Source organism: Plectropomus leopardus, chromosome 14 (genome assembly GCF_008729295.1).
Source record: "Plectropomus leopardus isolate mb chromosome 14, YSFRI_Pleo_2.0, whole genome shotgun sequence".
Lineage (NCBI taxonomy): Eukaryota > Metazoa > Chordata > Actinopteri > Perciformes > Serranidae > Plectropomus > Plectropomus leopardus.
In genome coordinates, this window is record NC_056476.1 from 29,995,352 (window position 1) to 30,007,727 (window position 12,376).

General features: G+C 40.0%; 1 protein-coding gene across 1 annotated transcript in view; it reads left to right on the plus strand.

The window, feature by feature from the left end:
• The window catches only part of clmna (calmin a), a 63,038-nt gene that overhangs the window by 48,898 nt on the left and 1,764 nt on the right, over nucleotides 1-12,376 (plus strand). Inside the window, exons 5-14 of the mRNA XM_042500842.1 lie at nucleotides 1,070-1,165; nucleotides 1,924-2,007; nucleotides 2,818-2,910; nucleotides 4,451-4,647; nucleotides 4,899-5,092; nucleotides 5,363-5,445; nucleotides 5,558-7,753; nucleotides 9,970-10,148; nucleotides 11,960-12,050; nucleotides 12,163-12,224. Coding sequence (XP_042356776.1) covers nucleotides 1,070-1,165; nucleotides 1,924-2,007; nucleotides 2,818-2,910; nucleotides 4,451-4,647; nucleotides 4,899-5,092; nucleotides 5,363-5,445; nucleotides 5,558-7,753; nucleotides 9,970-10,148; nucleotides 11,960-12,050; nucleotides 12,163-12,224 — 3,275 coding nt within the window. The remainder of the gene's footprint in view (nucleotides 1-1,069; nucleotides 1,166-1,923; nucleotides 2,008-2,817; nucleotides 2,911-4,450; nucleotides 4,648-4,898; nucleotides 5,093-5,362; nucleotides 5,446-5,557; nucleotides 7,754-9,969; nucleotides 10,149-11,959; nucleotides 12,051-12,162; nucleotides 12,225-12,376) is intronic.

Genomic DNA, 12,376 nt, shown 5'->3' on the forward strand with positions numbered 1-12,376 from the left:
CCGAATGTCTTTAAATATTTTCTTTAATAGTTTCTTGCTGAGGTTTTTCGCAGAAAGCTTTTCAGCAGAATATTTTCTCAAAATGTTTGACTTTAGAACACACTGCAGTTCTTGGAAACATTTAGATCACAAAAGTAATAACAATAAGGGCTACACGGCATTGTTTTTTTTATTATTGCAGATATCCGATACGCCGATATGTAAACACTCATTTGGCTGATAACAATACAGATATTAATATGTCATTTTTTTTCCCAAGCTAATTGTAGTGATCATCAAGTCTCTTTTGCAGTGTAATTAACATCATATTATTCATACCTTTATCATGATGGCCGACCAGCAGATGGAGACATTAAGTATGATGCTTTTCAATGTATGTAATATTCAGTCATTTTGCAAAATAAGAAAAATACTATAACTTAGGGTTGATGTTTTGTACATGTTCAATTTGTCAATAAAAAAATTAGTTTGTTGGCTGATTCCAATATTTAATTTTAAAGACAATATCTGCTGATGCTGTTGATATTATCAAGCAACCCTAGTGACAATCCTACAGAGCCACCATTGCAATCTAATTCTTCAAAGAGTATAATACTAACAATACTTGTGCAGTTTATTTTTTTGTTTTTATCTTTCAATCTTCATCTGCAACTGCACAGAAATACAGAATGAACAGACATTTAAAAAAGAACAACGTTGTAGCATTTAAATGTTGATTCAGAATCCCAATGTCAGCATCATGAGTGAAGCTTTATAACCATCTAATCGGTACAGCTCTACAAATTTCCCAGTATAAACATCTCTGTGTATGCTCTTATTGTTACTAAAAGTGTGCCACAGTGATTTTTCAGTGGCAGTGATTTGAAACAGACAAGTGGTGTTTGTGGTGAGCTGAAGAACGTGTTTAAAAGGAACGGCTGCACAATGTTGGAATTTAGAACTAATTGTGCCCACTGTGTTCTTAGACAGATACATTTGCACTTGTAAATTTACCAAGTGTTGCAGCTCTAATTCTCACCTCTCTTCTCTCCCTTCTCTCTCTTCCATCTTTCTTTCCCTCCATTTTCAGTGCGACCCACCCATCGAGGTCCATGACCTTTTCCGGGACATACAGGATGGACACATCCTCATGGCCCTGCTGGAGGAGCTCTCCGGCTGCAAACTGGTGAAACTTTTTTAGTGCCAGATCATTTGTCCACCAATCAGCCAAAACATCAAAACCACTGAGAGATAAAGTGAATTACATTGGTCATCTTATTAAGATGCAATGTTAGGCTGGGACACCTTTGGTCATGGTATTCATGTGGAGGACACATGAGACGTACCACCCGCCCAAACATCATTACAATCCAAGTACAGAAGGACAATGCACTATGTCACACCACAAAAACTGCTCAGGACTGGACTGTGAGCAAGGAATGTGATAAATAGCTCAAGGTGTCGACCTGGCCTCAAATTCTCCAGATCCCAATATGATTGAGTATATGTGGGACATGCTGTGATGATGGTGAGGCCTCCTTGGATCGGACTCGGCTCTGAACTGTCATTGCATGAGCACAGGATGTCTGTGGGGTGTCCTGTGGTGTCTCGCACCAGGGCTCCACAGGGCTTATTTGAGTCCTGTGGATTGCGAGGTGAGGTATCAGTGCATCCAAAGAATTCTCTTTTGTATTGGGATCAACAGTGTTTTGGCGGGGAAGTATCAAATGGCATTAACATGAATGCCACAACCAAAGTTTTCCCAGCAGAACACTGTATTGTAACAAGATGCTCATCGTTATTAAACTCACCATTGGTTATAATGGTTTGGCTGATCGTTGGCCTACTCATATTACCAGCTTCTTCATTCAGCATTACTGGTATTAAGAGGGGTTGTGTTGATTGGAAAATATAATACTTTTATTGTTCTGAATGATCCTCCAGCTTCATGGGTTCAAGAAGTCCTCCCATCGAATTTTCAGACTCAACAACATTGCCAAGGTCCTGTCTTTCCTGGAGGAGAGAAATGTGAGTGCCACAGCAGGTAGCATGAATGACTGCAGCTTGATGGGCTGTATTTTTAGCTAGGCTGGGGCAGTATATCGTGTTTCATACCTTGATGCCTTCATAAAATTTCACCAGGGTAAATGGTATGTGCCAGTATAAGTGTGTGGCGCTAACAACCCCCACTCCACCCCTGACGGTGGGTGCGCTACTGACTTTCAGCCTTTGGACTCATCAATGCACAACACAAAATGTTAAGAAAAGTAATATTCTCACGCTATTTTCTTTATTAAATTGAGAAATACGACTGTGCACCTTTTGACTTCAACTTCTCTCGGTCACAGAAGACTGACGAGGCTTAGTTGCTTTGTTAATTCATCATAAAACATATTTTCTTCAAATAACAAAAACAAAATAAACCTCAAACCATCTTGGTTACTCTTGCTAGTTATCCAGTTGATAAGTCCACTTTTCCAACAGACACCAGATTCGGTTTGGTCGAAATAAATCCTTAATTTACCAAGTTAGATGTAAAATACACAGTCTCTGCTGTTGTTGGGTGCCGACTGTTCACAGTCCTGTAACTTCTGCCTCCACCTCTAGATACAACTGTGTCTTTCAGCTCCTTTAGCCTGTTCCACCAGTAGAGGCCAGAGACTGGGCTCTGGTGGTGCATGCTGTGGACTAAATACAATGTGTTTATGAAAAGAGAAGCACCTATACTTCAGACGATATTGAAAAAAATACCTTTGAAATTTTTAAATACCCTAGTATACTGTAATACCGTGATACCGCCCAAGCTTACTGTTAGCTCATACATCCATGTGTTCCCAGGTAAAGCTGGTCAGTATCGATGCAGCTGATGTGGCCGATGGAAACTCCTCCATCATTTTGGGACTCATTTGGAACATAATCCTCTTCTTCCAGGTAATCTCATTTTCTCTGCCATTTTTAAAAAAATATATCCTCTCATTTAATGTCTTTATCCTCTCTCATCTGTACTTTAAGTTTCCATTTCCCCACCTTTCCTTTGCCTCTACTTTCACTCAAAATTAGGTCAAGAGTTAGAATAAAGTGTCTACTTTACAGCATTTGGACTTTCCATTCACAAAAGCCCATCAAAGTGCAGCTCACTGGGTAGTTTATGTAATACTCACTGCGGTTCAATGCGTTGGACAGACACCATGAGGAAACAATTATCTATGCAGTTCACACAGACTGTCCTCTCATTGTGGAGGCATTCGACTGTATTAAGCCGTCTGCACTGCCAGGTCTGAGCTGGGATGAATGGTATTAATGTGTAAGATACTCTGATCTTCTTTAATGGCCTCAAAGAGGTTCAGTCATTTAACAGCTCAGAGGAACCAGAGTGTCCTTATAAAATGAAATCATCCCAGTTGAAATGAATCAGAACTAATAGCTCATAACCTATGCCTTACCCCCAACCATTCACCAGTTCTCTGAGTCTAACTTTACTCTGTTGGCTTCAAATTGATTGCATTGTTCATTGATTGGAAGTTCGTTAAAAAGTACTAATGTTGGGGCGTCAGTGGCTGAGTGGATAAAGCAGGCGCCCCATGAATAAAGGCAGTGTCCTTGCCACAGCAGCCTCAGGTTCAACTCCCACTCAAGGCCCTTTGCTGCATGTCATCTCCACTCTCTCTCCCTCCCTCACACTGTTGATCTGTACTATCTAATAAAGGCTAAAATGCCAAAAAAATACCAAAAAAAAGTGCTAATGTTAAACATCCCAGTAGGGAAACAAATTATGGTCTTGTGCCCCTCAATCATGGAATAACTGTTTGCTTCCAGTAAGTGTGGAAATGCCTGTCTCAACCAGTTGATGTATAAAAATATGAAGATCTTGCATGATGGCATGCACAAAAAACCCATTTTGGTCAACCAGTTTGAGATACACCTTTGTCACCAGGGATTGTAGTCTTCAGTCTTCAAGTCTGCATTAAGAGTTACTTTCTCAGACTTTATAAAGCTCTTTCAAAGCCACACAAGACGTTACATGACTGTTTTCATAGGCTGAGTAGGATAACCATGACAAGTAAACTGATCCTGTTCTAGGGTCAAAAAACTTGTTCAGCACTGAAAAGATCCTCTGAGTGCTTAAAGGGCTTTGATTCTGCATTAATGTTAGTCATCTGTTGAACTGATAACATTGTGTGTCATGGCCATAACCACGCTGTAGTAAATCCTTTTATTGACTGAGCCTTTTACCTGTTTGACGTCTTTTCACAGAATCTTAAGCCAGAACAGATTCGACTTCATACCTGCAATAGTTTCTGTTCAAAGTCAGTCTTTTTGTGGGTATTGTGTATAAGACATAGTCAGCATTATACACTTGGATAAATAATCTGCAGGAGAGACATTGATGCATTTGATACCCAGGAGTTGAACTGATGGAAAAAGCAGTTGACTAAAGGGAAAAAGAATCCAACTCTTTGTCTCCTTTTAGATTAAGGAGCTCACTGGGAACATCAGGAGCCAGTTCCCATCCACATCCAGCCTTTCGTCCATCCCCACCAGCTCTGACTCTGACACGTCCTACAGCAACCCACCCTTAGACGAGAGAAAGTCGGCATCGACGGCCATGCGAGAACACAGCAAGGCCATAAAGAAACTGCTGCAGTGGGTACAGAAGCGAACACGCAAGTGAGTTTGGTCTTTCAATAAAAATGTTTAGATCTTCAAAATTTGAAAAAATATAACAATTTCATAGTATTACAGTGTTTTCCGGTGAATGTATGGTACATAACGATGGACTGCAAGCTCAGCTTCACCAAAACAGTAAGAGGGGACAAGCATAACTTTCATGCTTCCTTCTCCACTAGCGTGTCTGCGTCTTAGAGTTTGTTTGGTGGTTTTATGGACCGGCCATGATCACTGAATTTGTCTTGTCATAGGTATGGCGTGGCAGTGCAGGACTTTGGGAAGAGCTGGACAAGTGGTCTGGCCTTCCTGGCTGTCATCAAGTCCATTGACCCCAGCCTGGTGGACATGAGGAAGGCACTACTGAGGACGGCCAAGGAGAATTTGGAGGATGGTTTTAGGATAGCCCACTACAGCCTGGGTATCCCACGCCTATTGGAACCTGAAGGTAACAAGAAAATATCTATTTTTACATATTTTTTTGTACCAGGTTGTAAACAGGTTTATTTCTGCTGTAAAAATGTAAAGTGGTAATTCAAGGAATTGCAGTTTTTGGCACTTGCACGTTGGCTACATCTGCTCAAAACTATAAAAAGGCAAAACCAGATGTGCATTTTACAGAAAAATGACACATGGTTTTATTTAGACATGTAAAATTGCCAACACTGAAAGAAAAAATGCCACTGAGGTACGTGTTCTTTTTCTGCCCCATGCCCAGATGTGACCATCAATGCACCAGATGAGCAATCCATCATGACGTATGTGGCACAGTTCCTGGAGCACTTCCCCGGCATAGAGGAGGTGAGAATGATTTCTTCAGATGACATGTTTGACGTAAACTTTTGGCAAAACAATACGTTCTGAACGTGATCACAGATAAACTTCTGCCAACTTCTTTGTCTCTCTGTCTCAGCCTGAGGAGCCCAGCCAGCTGATTGAAAGGAGTGTCTCCATGGGCCGACTGAACTTCCATGACAGTGACTCCAACCACATAAGAAATGGCGCTCATCGAAGCAGGGTGAAGGAGAGGTCCTACATGTACCAGAGGGCCTGTGCTCATCCCCCACCCAAAATCTTAATTTCCTCCATTTCAGAGGACAGGAGCACAGTGACACACCGAGTCAGGCCAGCAGCAAAACGCTCGTGGTCCAGTGAAGACGTCTTAGCAGATTCCCCCGACATGGAAGACATCTCCAGCAGTGTGGCTGAAGAGCCTAAGGACTCTGCCAGTGAGGTGTTAACCAGCTCAACCTCCAACTCCCCAGTACTGTCCTACTCTCACTTGCCCACAGGCTCATCTGCGCCAGAGTCCGTAAACACTGAGTCCATAATTGGTGACTCTGCAATCAGCTCACCGGACTCCTGGGTGGACAGTGAATTTGGGATGACGCCAGAGAAGTTTTGTGAAAGCCGAAGTGACAGTTCTTTATGTGACAGCGGAACGGCTTGGGATGTGTATCGTGCCACCCCTGTGGAGGTCACTCCTCTTGATGAAGGATTTGTCCCATCCACAGAGGATAAAGCCATCGATGAGCAGTCCCTTTCGGAGTCGTATATTGATGAAGGGATTTACTCACTGAGCTCACTGGAGAGCACCCAGGAGAGAGTCCAAGGGCATGCTGAGAAAAAGCAAGCAGAAGTAGAGAGGGAGAAAGAGGCAAACCTTGAGATGTTCAACCAGGACATAGATCAAGGAAAGGTCCCTGATAATAGCAAAGCGGAGAATACAAAAGAAGTAAACTCTAAACAGATGGATATGATTCAGAGCAAAGAGCCTTCTTTTGAACTGCATGAGGCAGAAATACAGACCAACTCAGGTGTTGAAAACCACCTTGAAAGCAATAAATCTAACCAGTCCCAACTCAAGCAAACTGGAGAACCGGAAAGTTCAAAGAAAGCTGTGGACTTTGCAGGGGGTGCAGCAGATCACGAAGGAAAAATAAATGGCCAAACTGAAAGTCAGAAAGGGAGAAATAAATCTGAGGAGTTAAAAATGGAAACTGAATGTCAGAAAAAAGATTCTTTGTCAGAGGAGACCAAAGCAGAGTCAAGAGAGGATTCAGAGATCTCAAAGAAAAAGGACACAGGAATTGTAGAAAAAAAAGATGGAGCAAGTGAGGGAGCGCGAAGAGTCGGCCTAGATCCTCAAGAAAGCTTTAGCTCAGATACTTTAGCACACACACATCCAACAAACCAAGATGGAGCTCCAAAAACAAGTCTGGACCAAAACACGAGTATAAATATTCCTTTGATCTCTATTTCCGGTGAGCCAGAGAAGCAGGACGAGGAGGAGATGTGTGACCCAGAAAGACAAGACCATGCTGAGGATGATGAGGTACATCAGGCAGAGAGAACTGACTCAGATGTCAACAGCCCGCAAAACTTACATGACTTGAGTTGTGACTCCAGTGACAACGCTGACAAAGCCTCTGTTGAGATTCCTTCCTCCCTGGTATCAGAACATGTTGAACTAAAAGCTTCCAAACAAAAAAGGGACACAGAAAGTGGACATTTGGATGACATCAGTGCATCATCCAATGCAGGCACAAGAGATAACATGGAAATAAGCGAAGCCAAACAGGAATGTCAGTCCCCTGATCATGACTTTCAAACAGGTAGCACTGAAGACTTGATTTCTCAGACTTCTTCTACAGATGCTAAATCTCAGCCTGTGAATACTGAACAGGGTCCAGATTCAACTGGTCAACCAGATGGACACCAGGACAAACTGGTTGACATCTTTTCTGACAATGAAACAGCGACCACACAGGATAAAACATCAGATCCAGTCAACTCGAAACTAAATGGTACAACAGGAATTTCATGTAGCCTGTCAAGAGACATGGACTTGTTTTATACAGACTTTGATCAAAATCCTGCCACAGAGGATCTAGTTGGTGACCCTATCGAACCCATGGATCTGTTCTACCCTGACAAAGAGGAGCCCATGTTCACAGAGCCACCTGACACTGAAATGCAGAGTTGGCCTTCAGTTTTGAGTGTATCTGCTCTCCAGCCGGCACCAGTTTCAGAGATTCAGTCTGACCAATCACTCATCCTGCTGGATGAAGACTGCAGGAACGGAGTGGATTCCAGTGACAAGGTGAATGTGAGTCCAGTACCTCACGACAATCAGACCATTTCAGTTTCAAATATAATTGGGCTTTTTAACAATTCTTGGTTTTTCAGTTTAATTTCAGTGTCGTTTTGGGCCATTTATAGGTGAGTCTTAGGCCCCATTTAGATGAGAACAGCCCCACTAAAGACAGAGATTTTTTTCTTTGTGTTTTTTAAAATTTTATTTTTTAAACCTGCGTTCATTGTGAAAACAATCCTCGTGTACACAGCTCCGCAAAAATCACCAAAACGCTATAGTATGCATGCCAGGCTAGTAGTTGGTGGTGTGACTTTGTAATGACACACATGCGCATAAAGGCGTTCTTCTAGAGAGGAGTGAGTATGAACAAACAAAAAGACGATGGCGAATGCACGCATGAGAGCCGACAGTGTTAATAATTTCAGTAGAGTCAGCAGCACAAACACAGCTCTATAGTCCACCATTGTTGTTATTTTTGTCCTCCTACTTGCACACTTGTCTGAAACGTAATGCACATGCACAAAGTGCGGCTGTCTTAGTTAGTTATTTTAAAATATTGGTTGTGAGTGAATCTCTCGACAACTTTTGGACTGATTGCCATAAGATTTGGTCCATATATTTATGTTACCCACAAGAGGAATTCTTCTAACTTTAGTGATCCCCTGACTTTTCATCTAGCGCCATCATCAGGTCATAATTCTAAGTGCTATATCGTAGGCAGCTGGACTTGCCTGAGTTTCTTGAAAATGAACAGACACTGATGAACAAACAATCCTAACCAGTCTGTTGGAACTGAAGAAACCTCTTGGATGAGAGGTGAAACATCTTCAAGAAACGCAGGCAAGTCCAGCTGCCTACAATTTAGCACTTAGAATTACCATAAACTGGATGACTGAGAATTTTCACCAGTTTATCAGGTTGAAAAATCCATTGGTCTAATACTTTGGTTTATGACCAGATACGTGGAAAAACAATTAAATTCCATCTCACCCTAATTTTTTTAAATCTTAACTGTTAGGGGTCCATACTCAGCTTTATTTATGTTTAGCATGTTTGCTCAAGAATGCACTAAACTTAGTAGATAAATATGGTAAACTATACGCTGGCACCATTTGCACGTAAACATCTTTAGGTTTAGTGGTAACTCCTTTGGAAAAAAACTGTACTTATTATGATTATCTATTTTCAGTTGGTGGCCTAAAAAGATTCAGTGAACATTAACATAAAAAAGATAAAAGCTGTAAATTTTCACATTTTAAAATCTAAAACAGGTGAATGTTTTGTAGTTTTACTCGTACTTGATAAATAAGTTCATTGAGTACATCAAAGTTAAATCAAGACAAGTCTTAGTTTTCTGGGTAGCTTTGCTGTGTTTTTTTCTGTCAGTGTAAAGTAAGTGACCTGTGTGTGTGTGTGTGTGTGTGTGTGTGTAATGTTCCAACTGCCCTAACAGGAACATGAAGCGATGTGACATTTCACACTTGCACAATATTTCACCTAATGACCAGATGAGCTGACATTTATCAGCAGCAATCACATCATTCTGTTCCTCTGATGCTGCTTTAGGCTGTCACTGTGATACATACTCATGCTCATGTTCTCTGTATTTATTAATGATTTATAGTAAAAACCGAACATACAAAGTTAAACCAACAGTGAATGCTGCTTGAAAACTGCAATTAGCAGTTATAAGTAGCAGCAAGTTAACATGACAATTCACAGAAACAGGAAAATGATCTTAACTCCTGTTTGGGCCGTTTGTGTCTGGTGTTTTTTGTGTGCACATTTTTTTTTTAGATTAAAAGTCCATACGTTTCAACAAATAAATGTTCAGTCAATAAAAATGTCACACTGTGATAGACTTGTATACATTTCAACTGGTGCTATGACATGTGGGTGGCTCAGATGTGCACACAGCAAGAGAATTCTGGGTTATGGTTACAGATAATACATGAATGAATGATTTATGACATTTGAATTGCAAAAATTATCCTAAATAAGGATTTTTTTCTTTCTTTCTGGTATTATTTGTGTGTGTTAGTCTAATTTGAAGAAATTCAATTTAGTCCAATATCAGTTTGATTAACATGTTTAGATGTATTTTAAAAGTCCAATTTTAATCAGACTAACCCAATACTTTGACTTTTTTTTCTAACATCATGTAAACAAACTGACTGTTGAGGCTGTTCGGACAGCAGTTGTTGAAATGTCTTTCTCACTCTTATAAGGTGATCCCCATGACCAACGTGGAGGCTGACAAAGCCTCTGAATCCCAGGAACACTGTTTGCTGCCCGGAGAGAAGACAGGAGGACTCAGGGGTGCTGATGCTCCTGCAGACGGCAGAGATCTCAATCAGGCTGAGCAGCAGAGTTCAGGCTCTGCCAGGGAAAACACAGAGCCTGTGAGGTAGGCTTTCTATTCTTAGGCAGCTCCCGGGTACATGAGAAACACAGTGGACCCTGGGGGAAAGCAGTGTTATGGCAATGGATGGGACTGCTCTGACCTGCGCTCCCTCACTTTGCTCAGATATCTCCTTAAATGTACTCAGCACAGTTATGTATGGAGGCTGCTGATGGGAATGGAGACAGGCCTTATGAGGGTGGAGAGACTGCAGTATGAAGAGAGGGGATCAGGGTCACACACATTAATGTGGTCCAGTTAATTCGTACAAGAGAACCTGATTCTGTTGATGTTTAGCAGTTTAATTAAAATTATAATCCTTCAGACTGTCATAAATCAAACCCTAGTTTTCTCAGGAGTCGGAGGAGACCAAAACAGAGCTAAAAGTGAGTGAATGTTGGTGCCAGATACACTACTACAAACAAATGTGAATGTTGGTCAGTTTGCTTTAACCTTTTGAAACCAGAGAAAAAATATCTTGATATTTTTCAAAAGCCAGAAGAAGAAATAAGTAAAAAGTACAAAAAAACTACTTGAGAATTAGTATTGAAAAAACAAAAACAATGAAATTGCCTTAAAAATGTATTATATTATTATTCATTATAGTTTTTCCCTAGCTTTTTTCTTTTTTCCCCAAGATATTTTTCCTAGATTATTTTTTTCTAAATTTGCTAAATTCTTGCAATTCGTGGAACATTTCCTACCATAAGGGTGGATGTTCGATCCAGACACACAACCACAAATAAAAGCTAATGCTGGTCTGTCTCCTGGATGCTTAACCCTTTGAAAATGGAAAAAAATATCTTGAAAAACATTGAAAGAAGGAAATGAACAATGAAAGAAGAAACTACCCCAAATCAGTAAGAAATAAGGAAAAAGTACATAAGTTATTTGAGAATTAGGAAAAAAAGTAAAGAAAGATAATTAAAAAAAACAACAACAACAAAGAAATAACATGGAAAATGCTCAAAAGTATAAGTAGCTTATAGTATAACATCATTTTAAATATGTAATTATGGCAAATATAAATGTAATTATAAATTTTTGTCTTTTTTTCCTAGATATTTTCTTTTTTTAAAGTTTAAAAAAATAAATAAATAAATTTGCTTACGCCTTGCAATTCATGGAAAATTTCCTGCCAAATGAGTGAATGTTGGAACCCTAAAATTAACAGAAAATAATTAAAAAGTACTAGAAAATTACTGGAAAATTCATTTGAGTTTAAAAAAACAACAAGTAAATTAACTGTAATAAATGCTTTAAAAATATAGTAAATATGTAACATAATATAAAATATGTAATTATGATAATTTTAAATATAGTTTTTCCCTAGCATTTTAAAAAAAATAATTTTCTAAATCTACTAAATTCTTGCAATTTGTGGAACATTTTCTACCAGTTGCTCATTGCCTTTTTTCCCATGTTTTTGAAAGAAATCGAATCAAAATGCTCTTGGTTTAAAGGTTTAAATACTTGTGAAAGGCAACTAAAAGCAGCACAAGGATGTCACTCCAGGTTTCAAAGGGTTTAACAGACATTAGCTTGCTAACATGTTCGCCATATGAACTTTATAAAGCCACAATATGTCAGACACTTGAGAATTTCAGCTTGTTGTGAATTTCAGCTTGTTGTGAATTTCAGCTTGTTGTAAAGTTCTGTGGCCACAAAAATGGCAAAGTAGCTTTTCAGTGTCGATTTTATATTCTTATTATTTGTTAAAGGTCCACAGTCAGAGTATTGAGAATGGCTTTCACCGTTCATTTCCTGTTCCTGCTCTCTCCTGTCAAGACCTCAACTAATAGACTGTGTGTTTTCAGGTGTGACAGTAAAAGTTCCGGCGGACACGATGAAAGCCAGATCCCTCCAGTTCTCCGCCACAGAAAGGGAGCTCGCTTCACTCAGTCCACGGTTGGTTTGATGCTCCATTTCCTCCTCTGTGGACTGATTGCTTTGCTTGGCTGCATGTTCTCTCTGATGCTCCACACTGACGCTGAAGCTTGTGTTTCTGTACCACTCACAGGACAATCAGACAGCTGGGACTGCAGCCACCAGACAGGCTGACAACACAGACTCTGATTTCTGGTAAGATCTCTGCTCCTCTTTAGCTACGTGTACTAAACCAGGCTTTCACGACTTTTAAGTGAAGAGTCATTTATTAGTGTTAGTCAATGAAGTATGAAATTTATGACTCATATCAAACTCAAGTCATTTTTTTTTTTTTTTTTCCAAGATCC